The sequence below is a fragment of the Trypanosoma brucei genome (assembly GCF_000002445.2).
Source record: "Trypanosoma brucei brucei TREU927 chromosome 11 chr11_scaffold01 genomic scaffold, whole genome shotgun sequence".
In the NCBI taxonomy this organism is placed as follows: domain Eukaryota; phylum Euglenozoa; class Kinetoplastea; order Trypanosomatida; family Trypanosomatidae; genus Trypanosoma; species Trypanosoma brucei.
Window position 1 is genome coordinate 2,580,206 of NT_165288.1, and position 18,711 is coordinate 2,598,916.

Sequence of the window (18,711 nt, forward strand, 5' to 3'; positions counted from 1 at the left end):
TATTCCTTCCTTACCCTCTCCTTACATTGGCACCCCAAAGCTTTCGGCTGCAACCCTACAAAGGGAACGCCAAGAAAAAAAAAAGGCGACAAATAAAAGAATTGGGGAAGGAACAAATAAAAAAAAGGAGAAAAGAAACAAGAAAAGAACATTGGTCTATTTTTTTTTTTTTTTTGCGTCCCACAGATGCAACCAGCATTCCCTCACGCTTAGTGGTCTGGCTTTTTGCGGAACCCGCAGCCAGTTACCAGCATTGCCTTGCCACCGGTGGGGCGGCAAAGCAAGGTAGCGCAACCATTGCACTTAACCTCTGACGTGGCATGGCTGTATACCACAGTGATGTTCTTGCATCCGGGACACTTGACATCCATGAAGTACGAATTGGGGCCCTGCACAAGACGACGGCGCTTGTGCTTCATGCGCTCGGTGCGCACCGTGGGGTAGCTGAGATCCGAATCGAAGAAACCCATGACTCTTGCAGACCTACGTGGGGATAATGCACAATTATGTGGTGATTATTTATAGTACAGGTTGAGAAAGAGAAGCAACGGGTTAAAAAAGGAAGAGGGAAATGGGTGAGAGAACGAACGGGCAAGTACACAGGTGTGGAGAGTTCAAAACCTGACAGAAACAAAGGCAAGCAAGGCATGTCCCCTGTCATTGTTGTTAGGGGTTTCAAGTGTCACATCGCACTTCTTGTCACCTGGTCACATCGCTATACAGCTGCAGTGAGACCAAGGAGAAGAATCATGCGAAAGTGCCCAAAAATAAAAAGAGTGTAAATGAACGGAAGAAAAGGCGAAGAAAACGATATGCGGGAGGACCAACGTCGACTATTTCTTCAGCTTCGCACCAACAGGGGCCTTACCAGCCTTCCTCTTGGGTGCCTCCTTCTTTGCAATGACGGATTTGGCGCCAACCTTCGCCGCTACCTTCTTTGCTACGGCAGCCACCTTCTCTTCCTTGCTCTTCCTCTTGGCGGCGCGGCGCTTCTTTTCCTTCTGGACCTTCGCGTGAGCCTTCAGGGCCCGCTTCACGATGCGCTGCTCCTCAATGAGGAAGGCACGGACGATGCGGTCGCGTACCTGTTCGTGGCTCAACACACCGCCGTATGGGCGCGAAGTCGTCTTCTGATGACGTGGGGCGAGACGCGCCTTTGTGTGACGCAACGCCTTCGTGCCAGCGAGACGTTTGTGGCCAAGTACCCACGGAGTGTGTGGGCCCTGCGACCGCTTACCGCGCTTCTGCATCACTAGGCGATTGCCGGGTGTTCGCACTAGGCGCATGCGGTTGCCACGCGTGGCGTAATGCATGCGACGGCGGTATTGCACACGGGGGCAAGACATCTTCGCTGATGCTTGTGGGTCCTTCCTTTTCCTTCTCGCTTCTGTAAAGTAACAAGGCAGAAAAAAGGCAACAATATGTGCAATTAAAGATGTGTATGCAATGGAGGTGTGGTCTTTTTTTAAAAAAAAAGGGTGCAGAGAATGTGTATATCTGTTAGTGGAAGTAACAGCACTACTGCGGGGCCGCCCGGATGCAACTAACGCTGCAGGATGGTGTACTTTCACAATTGAACAATGGGAGTATAACTTAATCGCCGTTTCTTTACGCACTTCCCGCCTTTATCTCCACAGACACTATTACCCCCCTGCCCTGAAGGTCCCCAGTAACTTTCAATCTTTGATACTGACAGGCAACCCGTCGCCTTAATTGGAAACTCTTCCACTACCCACGCCTCTTTTCCCACGCTTGCTGCCACGCGAGCCGCAGCAGTAGCTGACAGTTGGGATAACGGTCCAAAATACACCAAACAATTTCCGTGGTCTTTTAGATCGCGGTAGCCGATGAAGGCCGCACCAAACTGGCTCCCGTGCCGGAGAAAGAGACCCATTTTATCTGTTAAATGTCTGTAAACACGGCAGGAAAACTCATGTCGCATACGTAGAGAGGCCCAATATTGCCTGTCCTCTGCTGTGATGAATTCGATAGAAACGAACTCACTCAGGTACTCCAACTCCTCGACGCCTAGGTGAGGACCAGAATAGTCCTTTTTGTACATCTGCGGAAACTTTGACAAGACCGACGAGTCCTCACATACGAACAGCGGACCATTGACACCAACTACGCGAACAATTGGATTGGGGCGGTGCTCTCCAACTCCCTCTCCTCTACCACTACCAGAAGCCATCAAGGTGGGCCTCCAACAACAAACACCACGGTGGGGGGGAGATATAAATAAAAATAAGAAGGAGGTGGACGGGCTGGGTGAAAAGAGGAAAAGTGGAAACACCGTCCTTTTTCAGCGAAACATCGTTTTTCATGCGACAGACCCCCCTCTTCCCCCCCCCCCCACACACACACACCTCTTCAAGAAAAAAGAAGAGCGGGGCAGAACAGATCCGATGATGAAATAAAGCACGACCCTCGTAGACTTCGTGCCCACTTTGTGCAACCGCACCACCAAAAGGAGCACAGAGTTCCTACACGCTAAGATAAATCTAACTGCGGACGTGAGAAGATCTCATGCCCATGCGGCACGGTGACTAAACCATGATGGGGTTCGTCCGACCCGTGCTCTGAGGGCGCCTGGGATTCCACCGACCTTCGAAAATGGGCCGATATTTTACTTTCGATAAGTCGAATACAACTCCATCTTTGTTCGTTACAAACCGCTCCTGGTCATACTCCACAGGATCGCTCTCTGGTTTTCCCTCACGCCGCTCCTGCATCATGACACGCCAACGCTCATATGTATTACGGTCCATCCCGATGATGCGTCCAGTCTTAGGATCCTCCACCACCACCTCGTCGTCATTACGCTCGTGTGGAAACTTCGTGATTGGAATCGATGCGGAGTCCCACGGGGCGATATCCGGCGTTGGTGACTCACGTTTGTCCGACTTTTCACCGCGGAGCGCTTGCTGAAGGCGGCGCTCTGTCGGATCACCTGTTGGTTTGCCCTGAATCTCACGCATAGTAGTATTTTCAATATAGTCATGCAAATGTTCCTTAGGATACCAATGGTAATACGACGGTAGCGTCTCCCACTGCACATCCTCGCCAGGTTCAATCAACGGTCGTAGCTTGGTTCCGCTCGTTCCCGGTCGCACCAACCGGCCATCACTGAGCTGGTGGTACTTTGGACCGAACCCAGTTCCCTGCATATGGCGGTACTTTTCTGCTACCTTGTTCGGTTTAAACAAGGCCGACGAGAACTGCTTAATGGGAGGAATGCCCAGCTGCGTGTCAGAAAGGGAAAACATATCGTTTTCGATAAAATCACCAAAACACTCTGTGCCATAACCGTTCGTCGGAATTGGGTTGATGACGGCCAGTGCAGCACGACGCGAAACAGACAGCTGCACGCCGAAGTGGCCACACGCCTGCGGGGTAGTGAGGCAGTGAATAATAGATCCCCGCTTCTGGAATGCTATGCGCAGCTCCTCATCAATAAAATGAAGATTTCGACCCGTCCCAAGAAATATGACGTCAGGCACCGGGTACAAGTGAAGCAAAAGCGCCAGTGTACGTTCATTAACCTCTTCGAAGCTGCTTACATTCCAGTGGTAGTACGACTTATCAGTAACAATGCAAGAACCGATTACCTCCTTGTCATTTACAAATATGCTATCCGGTGTATATGCCGTGATGCGCATCCTCGAAAGGCCCCGGGGCTCCTCGATACGAGCAGAAAATGGGTTAGCATGAAACTGGGTGGCCATCTTCTCCTCATTGTAAAACCGCTCCTGGCCCTCCCGTGTCTGTAACGAGAGGCCGCTCGCCGTCTTTCCGGACTCACGCTGCCTCTTCAACCACTGAGCGAGCGCAGCACTGTCCTGAGGACGATAACCGGGGGTTATCTTAAAAGGGTCATAAGTTGGGTCAGTTGGGTGAGGCCGGCGGCGCTTCCGCGTCTCCTCCATTTTTATCTCCGCCCGCTTTGTCTCCGCAACGAACTTACGGTATTCTGCTTCGTTCTCCACCTGCAATTGGCGCCGCATCAAGATCAACTCCTCGTCTGATTCATAATCGCTAGGCTTAGGAGGCTTCACATGTTTATTGGCGGTCCCCACATCCATATACGTCTCACGTGTCCCTGTCCCATAAAAAAGCTGACCGTCGCTAGTGGTTGGTAGCTTCTGCTCCTCCACAAGTCGTCCGGTGGTCAGCCGCTGCCCTTCCAGCCATTTCTTGTCACGCTCCGCCATGTAATCCTCAACCAACTGACCGGGGCGTATCCCTACACGGACACCACCCTCCTGCTGCAAATACGTCTTCTTGTAAGTCTCCTCATTCATTGGGACCTCTGTCAATGGATCATCACGAGGATCTGGAACGTAACGGCGCACGAACCGCTGCACGGTGCGCCGTGCCCTCGTCTTCCAATCAATGTTGGAGTACCCACCACCTCTCTGAACCAAAGAGCAGCGCATATATAAGTGGTGCTGCTGTTTCACTGGGAGACACTGCACCGCTCTTTGCTAAAGATTGTGTGGCAGCTTCTCGCCTGCGTATTCGTGTGTACGCGCGGACACCTCCTTCTCCTTCACTCACACGGCCGTCACTCCTACTTCGGAAACCCCCCACCACCCACTCTTACAACCGCAGAGAAGGATGAGACCATGGAGAATAAGGTGTGCAAATTGGGAGCAAGGAGATTAAATTTAACCACGTACAAAGTGAAAAAAAAAAGAAGGGGTACCTGGAATAAATAGCCACGGACTGGGGGGATTTGTTGAAGACAAGATAACGGAGCCGCTAAAAACAGAGTTTTAGAAGAAGCAGTTAAAACAATATTATTTCTGGACTTCCATTTGGTACCCAGATGTGAAAAAGAAAGGAACCGACGTGGTGATTCCTTTTACCTGTACGCTCTGCACATCACTACAGATGTGTATTTTTGTTGTTGGTTTTCGCTGAAACCTCGTGTTGCCTCCACTCCCTGTCTTCACCTTACCAGCTGGTTATATCGCCACCGCTTCCTCTACGTGGGCCGCAACCTCCCCGGAAAAAAGAGCGGAAGGAGGACACGACCGTGTCGGTTCGTTCGGGAGAATCAAAAATCGTCGAGGAAGCGGCTCCGAAGCCGGAACGACCGCGACCAGCTCCTCATGCTCCTCGTCGATAGCAAAGAGCAGTAGCAATCCAGCTATGGGGGCTAAGGGTACCTCCTCAATCACCTCAGCATGTGAAACCGCGCATATACAGCCTATAATAGTTGCTGAAGGTGTTACCTTGCTGCAGGTTACTCCGCTCTCGGACCTTACATACCGTACAAGCTGCACTTGCGCAAGGGGAAGTACAATTTTTGCGCAAGCAAGTGGACACTGGGGATTTCCTGAAAAGTACCCGCAGAGGCGTTGCTCCCGCACTGAACTGTTGCACCGCTGAGACACAGGCGCCACGTAGGAAACATCACATTCAGGAAGCACACGTTGTATGTCCTCTTGCAGAACATTGGAACACAGGTCCGATTCACCCTGCGTACTAACCATGACAACATGCGTAGGCCGCAGTAATTCAACAAGTCTGCGAAAATATACACCCTCCATCACCCCCTCCTGTGGAGAGGGCGCGTCTATTACAACGTGGGCCCGCTCAGTGTTGGCCGCACCTATTAGCGCATCGGTGCACTCGTTCAGTTGCTCCACAAAAGAAAGAAACGAAGCAACACTTTCATTGCCAGGAGGGGCTGTTTCACCAACAAAAAGTGAAAATGGCAACAACGTTGGGGAGGCGGAAGTGTCGGGCCACAGTATGTGCTCTACAAGCACAGTTGAAATGCACCCAGGCGCATAGATGGAGTTGGACTCGGCGTTAAGGTCCATCAAGAATACGGACGTGGACGCTGCCCCCAGTTCCACTGCAGAAGCATCCTCGCGGAGTATGTTGCAAATTGTGTGCGCTGTTAAAGTTTTACCACTAGCACGACGTCCAATGACGAGCACCTTACTTCGAGTCACAGTAGCAAGGGCACCACGACACAACTGCCCAACGGATGCCATGCCCGTAGCAGCCTTTGAAACCTCGAACTGCTTGGTTGACGTAGCGAGTACGCAACCACCTTCTAAGGTGTACATCACAAGCGAGTACCGATCCGTTAAAAGACGAAAGGTAGGGGGTTCTTTAGCCTTGAGGAGCACACCGGCAACTTCAACTACTCCAGACAGCAGTTGCAACCCCACAACGCAGCTCCCAGAGAGAGTGCATTCCTCACCTGCACTTATCGTGATCTTTCGTTGGTACGGTGAGCTCATATCGCACTAACTAAGCTTCTATTCACTACTCTCACCGCCGCAACCGCGTGTAGTTATCGCGTCACCGCTAGTTACGGTGTCCCTACAACTCTGGCCGCGTCGCCTCACAACGTACAGCAACGCGATGTGTGACTCCGCGCCAAGTTCTCCGCTAGCTACATAAAAAAAAAACAAATAGGTGAACAGAAATAACGCCAAATGACATGGATAATAAAAAGTCAGTGGATGTGCAGCGCCTAAAGGGGAACTTCAGCCCCTCCCCCTTCGTCATTCAACTCTTCCCTCTTAGAGAAGGAAAGAAATAATTCGCGAGCAACGATAGGCACGCTGCAGAACGAACCCGTGGCAGCGCAGTCGCGGCCAGGAGCCGCAGTGAAAGAAACAGGGGCCCTCAACAAACTACCAAGTTGCTTACATAAACCCAATCTGCACATCCGCAGATTAAGAAGAGAGGCTGAGCAACTTGCATGTATCTCAGTGTAAAGGTCTGTGCACCCCAAGAGTGCCAAGCGGGTTTCCGCCAAGTAATCGGCGCAGTTACCTACAATTTTTAAAAAAAGTTAAGAGGGGAAAAGGAGTTCAGACACATATACAGCCAAATAAACGACTATTCACATAACCGCATCCCCCTCCTGCTACACAACCGCTGCACAAGTACACACACTGGCACCATCCCTCATATCTCTTCCCAATCAACTTTAACAACCCCACCCAGTACGGCTGTAGAACTGCCGTAACTCTTTCCTTGCTCCTTAGCTTGGCCTCTTATGGTCCATATCCTTTTTTGTGAAAGCAACTTTAAAAGCGCACAAAACACCATTTTCTTGGCTCTTAAACTTGACCTGTTCAAGCGGGATACCTTTGTTGTTTGGTTGCTTCACCTTTCCCACGCGTACATTGCCCTCCAAGGACAGCAACAGTAAAAGGGTTCCGACCAATGACGTCAACGTGCTCTTTCATAGGCAGACCCAAACTGGGGCAGAGAATATAAAATACAAACTTATTTCTTTTTTTTTTAAAAGCACGGAAAGGCAAGCGCTCAAACTCCTGGTGTCCCTCTACTCCCACCTCCCCCTCCCCAAACGCACCTCCATGCCGCGCCCTCTCCATATTTTCAACTCTTCCATTTCACATCAATCGCCTCTGGCCGTTCCTTCTTATTTGCTTGACTGTCCGGTGATCCCTTCATTTATCTATAAAACCTCACGTATCCTCATTCACACACACACATGCACGTACATACATGCGCAATTTTTTGTTGGTGTAATTATAAAAATGCGATCGCGGCAGTGAATACAGGCATCGGCGCAAAAAAAAAAAAGAGGGTGGTACTTAAAAAAAAGGTGCCTGCAGTCCCATGGCAAATATCCGACAGCACAAAAGTAAATTGATATATTTACACGCATAAATAGGCAGATATATATATATATATATATATTTTAAAAACACTGTGCGCCGGTATTGCAGTTACTAAAAAGAAGTTCTGAAATCGTCATCCACCTTCCTTTTCCCTGTTACCACTTGCACTACCATTCCCTCGTTACCATCCGGCATATTTCGACTCTTGGAAAATATGGATATAAAAAACTCTTCTAGCTCAATTGCAGTGGCCACAACAAATATACGCCACGTTGCCTAAGTGCAGGCACCATTCAAAGACAAGAAAGGAAAAAGGGGTTGGCCGAAAACATGTGAAGGGGAAGTACCGCACCTTCGCGCGTCGTTAGCATAGGTAAATATGGTAAAGAAAAAAGGTAGAAATCAGCAGCACGGAAGAAAAAAAAAGTTGAACTACACCATACAAGCACGCAAACATTCCACTGACTTCTTTACCTACTGGCAACCGGAAAAAAAAAAAAGTAGGTCGTCAATAGGAACATCCCTCTCCATGGGAAGTTGCCCCCTCCCCCTTTGCGCTTCTCGATTCCCCCACAGGTGGCACAAACGGACTACAGAGTGGGCTCCCCTCCTCATCACACTCACTTCTTTTGTTCCCTACATATAAATAAACAAATATATATGTATATGTCCTGGGGGCACTGGTTTGGGCAGAGCTAAACAAGAGCCCTCCCACCTCAGGGGATTACTGTTTCTTGAAAAGTAACTCCACAAAGCCACCCATTCCAATAGTCTCTTCAGAGACATAGGAAGAGGGCGAAATGAGCGGGAAGCAATTCAACACAACATATTCAAAAACAATAGTAATAAATGAAAAGGGGTGAAAAAAAAAAAGGAGAAAGTACTAACGGAGATTGCTACTGCTTTTATGATAATCGAACGGAAAAAGGTACATCGAGCGTGGGAAACAGTGAAATAGCTACAGCACTGAACGGTGGTGGTATCCTGAGAACTATCTGAACGCACCTGCCAAACGACAAGTAGCAAACCAAAATGGGGCCGTCCCGTATTTGATGAACGTATCAGTGGGGAAATAAAGGACACATAATTCCAAACACCCGAGGGTAACGCATGACGGAAGTAGGGTTACGTACCCCTATCCCGACCATGCCTCGTCTAACCCCTCACCTTCCCACTTAAATACGCTCGCTTTCTTTTCTTCTTTCACTAGGAACCACCTCTCCGACGTCCTCGACGGCACGGAGGCAACGTCGGCATACGCTCCCCACCTGTATCTCACTCTTCGCAAAACGGTTTCTCAGGGGTATAACACAATCAACTTTAATACCACACCAACACCCAGGGTCATCCCAAGCATGACGGGGGTTGTGGCAACAGCCCTGAAGGCCTGTCCTGCACCACCGTCATTACACACGTGCTGTTGCTAACAACCTCACCGTTTCCCCCTCCAGTCCGTCTCGTTCCCCTACCGAGTTCAAGAAGCATCTCCTCGGCCATATACTCAAGATCTGCGTGTGCAACACTTTTGAGAGTACGCTCGACAGATCCCCAATCACGATCCAACTCACAACCACCGAGGACAGCGATAACGTCCCCACGCTTAAGAGTTAATTCGTGCATCTGGGCCCGACCCTCCTCCCCTGCACAATGGAAGGCGAGCCGTTGCGCGCGGAACAGTGAGACGGCGCACTGACCAAGCAACTCCATCCTCGCAAGCGGGGGACGACCGGTACTCAAGGGGGTGAGGCGCACCGCGACTGAGGTACCCGGGCAGGTGCAAGCAAGGAGCGCTGGTGTGCAGACAAAAGAACAACCACGATGGGCAGCGTGCGTCATCTTGACTGCCCGGTCGGCGAAGTAAAGGCCATCAAGCACCGTCGTCACCGTGGTCCTAGCGATCGCCATCCTAGGCTGTCCCACCGCCCTGCGTGTGCCGAGGGAGCGCTCTCTAGAAGCGCACCAGTACTATGAGATAGTGGAAAGGCAAAAAAAAAAAGGGAAAACAGTGCAAGAGCTAATCAACGACACCAAAAAAAGATCTTACACCGCAAACCCCAAGCCCGTAGACTCTTAGGGAGCAAACAATGGAACTACTTTGTGTGTGTAAGCACAGAAAGGGGGGAAGTCGAACGTAACAAACGACACCCCTATTGCCCGTCACACGTTTTGGGCCTCTTTTACCTACAATACACCTTCGTGTACTCAATCCGTCCCGGGCCTTGATGTAATAGTTCCCCCTTTCCTTATAATCTTTCTTGAAATTAAGATTCTCCATCCATGCGTCCATCTATGAAACACTTTGTGAAGATGAGACAAAGCGCATCATCGCTGCCTCCGCATTTTGCAGCTGTTCCACATCACTTCGTCGCAACAATGCAATCTGGTGCTCATTCTCTAGCAGCTTGTGAATCCGTTCCAAAAGATAGGTCGCGTAAACACTGCGGCCCTCCCCCACCATATTTGTCACTGCTGCCGTGAGCGCTGTTATGACTCCACTCTTGGTTAAAACTGTGTCATCACATCGATCGTCGAGGCAGTGAAGAAACGTATCAAAAACAACAGCAGCTGGCACTCCACTGGACCGAAGAGTATCCACAATCGTTCCAGGATCCTCTCTATTGTGCACCAAGAAAGTGACAAAAGGCAACAATGGCAGCCCTGCAGCGTAACCACCATAGTACTCTCGCACTATACAACGCACCGCTTCAGAAGCACCTTGGCCCCCTTCGTGAACAAGGCTTGCCAGCAAGTCATGTAGCACTTGCACGGTGACTCTCTCGGGAGTCTCCGGGTGCATCTTCAGTATGTCCATCTGGACCTTGGCCCCACCGTTCCTCCTGTACACGCCAGCCAACTCAAACAGCCGACTTTCCACCACATAAAAATGGCGCAGCTCATCCACGTGGGATTGTGTTTCTTGCCTAGGCAATTTTGAAGAACTATTGTAGTTAAAACTTTGCCCTGTCCTCTCAATCACTTTCACTAATTCATCCTGCAGTAACAGAAGTACGTAAGTCAAGCGATCGGAATCCGTCGGGCCATACTCGAGTGCCAGATTTATGCAGCGAAGCCTTGTGGAAAGTAGCACTCGCTGCTTGGACTTCGCAATATCGCCAAACCCGCGAGCGGCCACCTGAGGACAACGCAGCCGATCCTTCCAACACGAATAAAAAAGCGCCGGGAGTGTTTGCGGCTCCCCTAGGTCATCAATATACTCTTCTATTATCTCCGCAAAACACATCAAGCGATCATCTTCAAGCGCATGACCCACAATCCAGTGAACAACATCGCGAGAAAGAGCGGGGCTACGTGCAGCAGCCTGCATGACCAACCGAAGGCAGCGCTTCACCTGCTCCGGCGATCCGTCAGCTGTATTCTGCTCAAGCAAAGATAGAAGTTCACCTATGGAGCTTTTGTCGTGCCTCAACCAACAAAGAAGAAGTCTTATTGGTACCATATGATCGGGAAAGGCCACGTTCAATCTCTCCTCTACGTAGCTAACCATTTGCTCATCTCGAAGCGATACAATGTTGTCACACGCGTACGTGAGTGCCTCATCTGCATTCCCCTTCATGATAAGTGAATGAACACTTATTGCATGCTGGGCCTTCACAGGCAGTGCGTGTTTCATAGCTTCAAGCTGGGCCAGGGTATTTGCCCCATTGCATGCAAGCGCGGTGGTACAGAATTCACTTATTATTGCATCTGTGTCACAGCGCCACACGATATGTTCCAAACCCATTTGATTTCCGATTGATGAAGCCATGGACAGCGCCTCTTCACCACACGCGGTCAACAGCATACAATAAAGTTTACAGATGATGCACGCATCTCCCAAGCCCTTTAGGAGTGTATAAAGGAATAAAGCTTGAGTGTTAATAGCGGTGCGCGTGGTGAATGCCTGGGGAGAGCTCACCACAAAACCTTGCCACACCAAACCCATATGCTGCACTGGGTAATCAAGCCAGCCATTTAAACGTAATAGCGACTCTATCGACCCTCGCCATTCCTCCATAAGCTTCACTGCGCCCTCCAATCTGAGCGCCAAGTCCCACGAAAAGGGCGAAGTCCACAACCTCTCCGCTACCACAATCTGACGATGGACGAGATATAAGAGTCCCTCCGCTCCAGGGGCCACCCGCATATTGTTACTCTGAGGAAAAGGGTGCAAGAACTGTCCTAGCAGGGGAGCCAACGTCTCTGCTGGCACGCCAGCTAAGTTAGCTCCAACAAGGGCCTCCATTCCACGTCTTCCCCCCAGTTTTAGCAGCGAGGAAAAGATTTCATCGTGGGGGTTACCAAGTTTCAAGAGATTTGCTGTGACGAGTCCAATCGGTAGTGCACCAATGCGGCACTGAATTCCACTTCCTCCGTACACAACAAAAGACGTGCCGAACCTCACAGACTCACTGACGTAACCAATACCCGTGATTGGCCCGTCCAACTGAAAAGTTGACACTAGTTCCATCTCGTCATACACACCCTCGTATACGGCGCAGTTTGTAGTGATTAAGATTAGAAGATGAGTTAGTGCGTCATAAAGTAGAGTGGTGCCATTTGTGTCCCGACAGGCAAACCGGATATCTTCAACATGGAGACCCGAGGGTAGAGGACGGGAAGAAGCTAGACGGACATTAACACATGCAGTACCACCTCCAGCTGCAGGGGCTTCGTCGAGAAGCACAGGCTGCCGACCCCCATCGGCGGCAATCAGGACAGCGTGATGAGACGTCTCAAAGCTGGCAAGCACTGTGACTGTATTTCTCAGAACAGCCACAGAACCGGCCACCACAAACTCGCCTGTTAGAGTGCGCTTCCACACAGCCAGATCGGTATTCGACAATACAAAGAGGTTCCCCCGGTAAGGATCGTACGCACTATCTTGGTAACGTTTCGTGTCCCATAGAGAAATCACAGCATCGTAAATTCGTCGCGGGCGCTGGTTCAATGACAAAACCATTTCTGACACTTTATCACCTCTGAAAACTAAACGACAGCTTTCCACTTGCGCGTTGCCATAGCATAGTGTTAACTTGCCATTCTCAAACGAAACAATTTTTTCAACCGACCGTCCTGTTTCAATGAAAATATCGTCCAGTACTACAGGTGGTGATTCTTCTTGCAACAGAGCGGCGTGAATCCCGTTTGCAAGTCCGACAATAATAAGTGATCTCTTGTCCGCGCCGCATCGTTGGATGTACGCGTCTTGAATAAGACTACCCCACGGGGGGAAATAGAAGTGGTTATCTTGTCGAACAACTAGAAGTCTGTTACCGCTCGACACGAGGTGGGCGCCATTTCGGTAATGAACCTTGCAACGGCCCCCGCCGTTGAGTAAGTTAGAGGAGGGCCATGCATGCTCTGTTTCTACCTGCACATCAAAGAAGGGGGTCTTTGACACCGGACGGGAAAATGTTCGAAGAAGCGGCAGGACGCCATCCGCGGCGCATGTGTCAGACTTTGCTATGCATTGCAACAACGCCTCTTTCACATTTTCACTTCCCTCCATCAACCGTTCCATGCTAAATTCTAACCGATCCCCCGCACCAACTAAATAAAAAAAATGAGAAAAGATATGCAAGGTAATTAAACAACAAAAGGGAGATAAAGCAAACACATGCACACTTGCTCATACAAATAACGGTCAGAATAACAATAGTGACACAATAATTCATTTGCCTAACAGAAATATGCATAAAGGTATATATAACATCTGTTTTAACATAGGAAGGTTGCACCCATGCTACATAGTAGTGAAAAAGGCGCGAGTAACGAAAAATGAAACTCTCTGGGGACTCTCGTATCCAGTCGCACTTTCAACTCTACATGTATACCCTGTTCCTCTATAGCAAAAACAATCTTCGCTACCCAATTAATCGGTTGAAAACGCTTCCTTCTTCGGTATGGATCCACTATCTTCGACCATAACTCGTCTGAACTCCTCGTAACTTAGTCGACCATCTCCGTCTAAATCCGCTTCATTTATCATCTCGAACGCCTTTTCCGGAGTAAGGTAACAACCTAGTCGCTCCATCACGATTCTCAAGTCGGTTGTAGTTATGAAACCAGTGTTACCAAGATCGTAAAGTTCGAATGCCCGACGCAATTTGAGCTCTTTTTCCTCCGGGTCATTTAGTTTCGTAGCGACAAGGGTAAGAAACTCCGGGAAATCAATCACGCCATTTGAGTCTAAGTCTGCTTCGTTCATCATCATCTGCAGTTTTTCCCGGGAAACTTTCTGTCCAATTGCCGCGAAAACATTAGAAAGATCATCAACAGTAATGTTGCCATCGCAATCTGTGTCGAAAACAGCGAATGCTTCCTTCAGTTCGGTGATTTGCTCTACCGTTAAGAGGTCCGCCATCACCACTACAAAAAAGAAAACGCAGCTCTTTCCCTTTATATATAGCTGCCACGGTTTGCCCTATTTGCATATTTAAAGATTTTTTTTTAAAGGCCAATTGGAATAAATAATCTTTTGCTCAAATTTCTCTCAAACTCCCACAGTGGTGCACAAAAAAGCAGAGAGTGACACTAAAATGAGAAACAGTGAGTCAAACACATCATAACAAAAAAACGACTATGTTATGCGTCAAATGCACGCATGCAAGTGCAAGCCGCACTGAAGGCCAAACCCTTACCTTAGTTATTGAAATACTAACATAAAACTCAAGAACGGTCATCACCATCGTCTTCATCTTCGAATCCATACAGCTCAGCTTCATCTCTTGCGAGTTTGTTGTGAACACGCGAGCGGAGCACAGGGTTCCACAGTTTGTCGTCCTCAATGCTGGACATCAGAGCACTACTGATGTCTTCTTCATGCAATGACATCTTCACGTCGGCTTCAAAAGGAGCCGGCAAATCGTGCGCGTGTACAGGAGTACCTCCTTGCATACCCGTCTGCAAATTCTTCACAGACCCATACGTTACCTCTCGTCGATCCATAATGTGAGCACCAAATACTAAATTATCATCTTCCCTTTGGAGGGCCTGAAGATCTTTCATTTGATGTGATCTTCGGTGTGCCCAAACACGCTCCTCGTGAGTCGTTTCCTCCCAGAAGTTATTATAGGGTTTTGGAATAAGACCTTCATCAATTTTGATACCGTATTTCTTAAGAATCCATTTCCCCTTCCGGTATCCATCCACAACCATCATGAAGCAATCCCACGTCTGGTTAACATAACGAGCCGCTCTAACTTCCTGGTAGAGCATGCGACGATAGTATTCTCTGGCGTCTGGTGGAAGATCCCAAAGCCGACGAAACGCCCAGTACACGAACCGCTTCGAGGGACTAACGGCTCCACGTTCGTACCACGACACACGATAGGGAGTTGAAGCAGTTGTGTTTTGAAGGCCTTTCGCGAGAGGTTCGTCGCATACCGCCCTTTCTCTGAGAGTACTACTTCGTGTGTTACAGTCGCTCGAAGCGCCACATTCATATGGCAGATCGTCCTCGCTTATTGGGTTGTCACAATTGGATGATGAATAAGGACGATGCACTTTGAAAACTGGCTCCATTTCCACTGGCTGTAGAGTAAACTCTCTGCCCATTGACGCTCTTCCGTCAGTAAACAAGCATTCATCTGAACCTGTTGAAACGTGGCGGTACGAGTTACAGCCTTTTGGGCACGTTACAGCCTGCCTCCCACATGACGAAAATAACTTTGAGTACGACAATATGTTTAACATTTCTGGCTACTCGTCCTGTTGACGAATTATTCACCTAACATACTGATAAACCACCAGAAGAGGGTGGTGAAACAAAACTATACAATGGCGAAAAAGAGGGAACTTGTCAGAGGAACTGTGGGTAAATGAAAATACGGCGGTATGCTGTGTGTCACTTCTTTTAAACCGTTTCTTGTATGAGCTGCTTCATAGCGGTAAGTGAAAAGATTCTACTACGAGCAAAAAAAAAAAGATACAAATTTGAGTGCAGTGGTCAGAGAGTTGCTATTTTCAGACTCGTATGCTTAAAGAAAGAAAGGCCCTCCAAAAACATATACAGTCGCGCATCGACTATCGTACGATTATTCATTCCTTCCTTTTGGGCAACCAGGCGCTTCAACATCTTAGTGGGTGTAACATCGCTTTCGACATTTTTCCCTAACTTTAGTGGGAGCAAAATGACATCGATGTCCTCCCCGTCGTCTAGCTGAGGTTGTGGTTTACAGTTGATTTTTGAATCTCCGTCCACACGTATTTTAACAAACTGGCAGCAAGAGTCCGATAAACCTGGTTCAAGACAAACAGCATCAGAGACATCAAAGACATCTTCCACACAGGCGGAATATCCTGTTTCTTCTTTAAGCTCCCTCAAGGCCGCCACTTTCGCATCTTCCCCGGGGTCAATTAACCCTGCGGGGAACTCGATGACAACAGCATCGAGGGGTGGGCGATATTGCGCAACAAGGATCAGAAAACTTTCATTGCCGCGAGAAAGAAAAGCACAGATTTCAGTGCTATCAACAGCCAGAGGTGCGGGCGTTCTCTGGTACCTATCCAACGGAACTTGTCTGGTGGTCCTCTGAACTAACTCCCATTTACTTGCAGAAATATCACCCACTTCTCGGGCTCCTTCTGGCGTTCCATTCTTCTCCGCAGTGTAAGTGATTTCACAAAGTCTCAGGTACTTCCGTTCCTGTAAAACATTCAACCCAACTCTGATATAGCGGTCCCTCATGCGTTATATGGCTCTATGTAACACGCATCTAAAGAGGAGAATACAAGTAAATAAGTTATTGAAAAATAAGGTGGAAAAAAGTTAAATCATGTAAACTCAGTATCAGAACGAAGATTCGGTACACAAAAAAGGACAAAAAATTGTCATGTAACCTATCGGTAGTAAAAGAACAAATTTTCGAGCACAGTATCTTTTGCAGAGCCCCCCCCCACCATCCTCCTTCCCCAGGGGTTTTATGCAGCGACTGTTCGTTAAGCTTCTTCAACATCCCACATACTCAATGCTACATATTTAATCAATAAAGAAAACTTCGTCCTGCAAAAAAAAAAAACGAATTACCTTCCCCAATCCTTGGGTGCCCAGTCATCATGCAGTACAAATCCTGCCTTTTGTGTATAACACCCCAGAAAGACACAACAGGACGCTGGATTTAAAAAAAAAAGGAAGATGTTTGCCTTGGTACCATGAACTGCAGCTACAAACACGAAAGAAGAATAATCGGTGCAGCGGTCTCAACTTACGTAACAGCAACAAAGGGTGACACCCAGAAAAGAAAATATGGGGAAATGGATATCTTTTTCTTATCAAATATCCATAATAAGTACTTATATTACAAATTATATATCTGACTTGAAGCAACGTGTCCCAGCACTAAACCCCTCCCTGCAAAACGCAGGGCAATAATAATTCACAATAAATGGGAGGGGTATGAAATATCCACGGGTTGATACTAACTCATAGGTAACGACGGTAACTATATTTATGTGAATCAAATGAAAACGATATATTACAAGAGTATATATATTTAATTATTTATCAAGTGACATCTCTGGCGAGGAAAGTACTCCACAAGGCAAGACAACAGAACCCTATAAGCACGTAACTACACGTAGAAGCAACTAAATGAAAGTCCACTACCAGTAAAAAGCAGCTAAATTGGTCCCTGACGCGGCAGTATATACAACCGTCTGAACACCTACCCCACCATCAAACACAAAGCACAGGCCAAAATGGATTATGCAAACACTACTACTTGGACGTACCACGTCAGCCTAATAAGACGGTAACTTACAAGAACAAACAAACGGCACCTCTATCATTAGGGAAGGGGGATTTAAAAAACGAAAGAAAAAACATTTCATCTACTTTTAAAAAGTTTCAACAAAAAAATATATAAAATGTCCAACCATACGGAAAAGTTGAGATGTCCCAAGCCTTTCACATCCAGCATCGGCAACAAGTCTAACAGCAAGTAAAAAAAGTACCCGAACACCTCCCCTATTGGACGACAACGACGACGGTGTACACCGCATGTCCGCAAGGGATGACAAAACAATTGAAAATAAAAAGCGAAACAAACTAAGCGAACCAGATGTCACCCCCGTATAAACTTACGTGTATATGTATAGTGATAGTAAGAGTCGGGCGAGAACAACCACCTGCAAAACACTTGGAGCTTTTCTAAATTATTCTTATCCCTCTGCATCCCTAACTTTTAAAAATGTAGAATCGCGAATCTATAAGTGCAGGCCCAGTGGCATAATAATTAAGCCGTAAAACCGTTAGACCGGCCACTTGTAACGCGCACGCGCCAGCTATACTAAAACCAAAGCAAACTCCTTTTGCAAGCTTCCGCCATCAGAGAGGTCCTGTAGAAGAGATAAACATCTAAAGGGGTGATAACCCATGTCACCCTCAGGGTTCGTTAACGTGAGAACATCACGCAACGCCCCGCAGGTCAGTTGCGGTAGGGGTCTTGTAACGAACAAAAAACATTAAAAACACGAGGACAACCATCAGTGAAGAGTGCGAAATACGGAAGGGTACTGTTAACAAACATTAACCCCGCAGACGTGTCACGCATTGCCTTAATAGACACTTGATGCGCTACGCAAAGCTGCCGATGGGAGTTCACCGGAACTTTGAGACACCTGAACATAGCCGAGCTGCACAAAGGACAAAAAGGAATGCTCAAAAGCGTTTATTTGTGTTGACACAAAAGCCTATGCGGCAACCATCACGATAACTTTTTAAAAAAGATCAAGCAGTAATGCAACAGAAACGCCCAGTGGGCCCCACGCCCCACGCCCCACGCCCCACGCCCCACGCCGCTCCACGGGGAGGGGGTGACAGCCAACGCAACAGCACAAGCAGCACCGCTCAGCCACAGCCCCGCCGTGCGAACACCGAAGCCGCGACAACACCCACCAGGGGGGCGGCTCGCTCGCACCGCCGGTATCTTGAGCCCGCACCGGCGTCGAGGTAATTGGGACCGTCGGTAGGTGATGCCGCGCAAGCGACGCCACAGTTTTCTACTCGCCCGAGAGATATCGTTCAGGACAAGGGGCCATGGCTGCAACTTTTTCGCAGAGGCGGTGCCGGATTTCCCCACATTCACCTGGA

The 18,711-nt window shown here is 48.5% G+C and overlaps 10 protein-coding genes across 10 annotated transcripts, besides 3 other annotated features; all 10 read right to left on the reverse strand.

The window, feature by feature from the left end:
• Window positions 1-71: 71 nt before the first annotated feature.
• Window positions 72-149: a sequence feature (A-rich).
• Window positions 150-209: 60 nt separating this feature from the next.
• On the reverse strand, window positions 210-470 carry Tb11.01.1475 (40S ribosomal protein S27, putative; the record flags this gene model as incomplete). The annotated part of the gene is made up of 1 exon (XM_823943.1): window positions 210-470. One exon carries the CDS (start codon window positions 468-470, stop codon window positions 210-212), a length of 261 nt encoding a protein of 86 aa, XP_829036.1.
• Window positions 471-833: 363 nt separating this feature from the next.
• On the reverse strand, window positions 834-1,346 carry Tb11.01.1480 (60S ribosomal protein L34, putative; the record flags this gene model as incomplete). The annotated part of the gene is made up of 1 exon (XM_823944.1): window positions 834-1,346. One exon carries the CDS (start codon window positions 1,344-1,346, stop codon window positions 834-836), a length of 513 nt encoding a protein of 170 aa, XP_829037.1.
• Window positions 1,347-1,567: 221 nt separating this feature from the next.
• On the reverse strand, window positions 1,568-2,191 carry Tb11.01.1490 (hypothetical protein, conserved; the record flags this gene model as incomplete). Its single annotated transcript, XM_823945.1, has 1 exon — window positions 1,568-2,191. The coding sequence occupies one exon, from the start codon at window positions 2,189-2,191 to the stop codon at window positions 1,568-1,570; it is 624 nt and encodes a 207-aa protein (XP_829038.1).
• Window positions 2,192-2,546: 355 nt separating this feature from the next.
• Window positions 2,547-4,436, reverse strand: Tb11.01.1500 (hypothetical protein, conserved; the record flags this gene model as incomplete). Its single annotated transcript, XM_823946.1, has 1 exon — window positions 2,547-4,436. The coding sequence occupies one exon, from the start codon at window positions 4,434-4,436 to the stop codon at window positions 2,547-2,549; it is 1,890 nt and encodes a 629-aa protein (XP_829039.1).
• Window positions 4,437-4,967: 531 nt separating this feature from the next.
• On the reverse strand, window positions 4,968-6,260 carry Tb11.01.1510 (hypothetical protein, conserved; the record flags this gene model as incomplete). The annotated part of the gene is made up of 1 exon (XM_823947.1): window positions 4,968-6,260. The coding sequence occupies one exon, from the start codon at window positions 6,258-6,260 to the stop codon at window positions 4,968-4,970; it is 1,293 nt and encodes a 430-aa protein (XP_829040.1).
• Window positions 6,261-7,676: 1,416 nt separating this feature from the next.
• Window positions 7,677-7,698: a microsatellite.
• A 1,265-nt stretch (window positions 7,699-8,963) lies between these two features.
• Window positions 8,964-9,524, reverse strand: Tb11.01.1530 (hypothetical protein, conserved; the record flags this gene model as incomplete). The annotated part of the gene is made up of 1 exon (XM_823948.1): window positions 8,964-9,524. One exon carries the CDS (start codon window positions 9,522-9,524, stop codon window positions 8,964-8,966), a length of 561 nt encoding a protein of 186 aa, XP_829041.1.
• A 382-nt stretch (window positions 9,525-9,906) lies between these two features.
• Tb11.01.1540 (hypothetical protein, conserved) lies at window positions 9,907-13,140 on the reverse strand (the record flags this gene model as incomplete). Its single annotated transcript, XM_823949.1, has 1 exon — window positions 9,907-13,140. The coding sequence occupies one exon, from the start codon at window positions 13,138-13,140 to the stop codon at window positions 9,907-9,909; it is 3,234 nt and encodes a 1,077-aa protein (XP_829042.1).
• A 351-nt stretch (window positions 13,141-13,491) lies between these two features.
• Window positions 13,492-13,983, reverse strand: Tb11.01.1550 (calmodulin, putative; the record flags this gene model as incomplete). Its single annotated transcript, XM_823950.1, has 1 exon — window positions 13,492-13,983. The coding sequence occupies one exon, from the start codon at window positions 13,981-13,983 to the stop codon at window positions 13,492-13,494; it is 492 nt and encodes a 163-aa protein (XP_829043.1).
• Window positions 13,984-14,288: 305 nt separating this feature from the next.
• Tb11.01.1560 (hypothetical protein, conserved) lies at window positions 14,289-15,314 on the reverse strand (the record flags this gene model as incomplete). The annotated part of the gene is made up of 1 exon (XM_823951.1): window positions 14,289-15,314. One exon carries the CDS (start codon window positions 15,312-15,314, stop codon window positions 14,289-14,291), a length of 1,026 nt encoding a protein of 341 aa, XP_829044.1.
• Window positions 15,315-15,567: 253 nt separating this feature from the next.
• Tb11.01.1570 (NUDIX hydrolase) lies at window positions 15,568-16,308 on the reverse strand (the record flags this gene model as incomplete). Its single annotated transcript, XM_823952.1, has 1 exon — window positions 15,568-16,308. One exon carries the CDS (start codon window positions 16,306-16,308, stop codon window positions 15,568-15,570), a length of 741 nt encoding a protein of 246 aa, XP_829045.1.
• Window positions 16,309-17,104: 796 nt separating this feature from the next.
• Window positions 17,105-17,125: a sequence feature (AT_rich).
• Window positions 17,126-18,711: the final 1,586 nt, after the last annotated feature.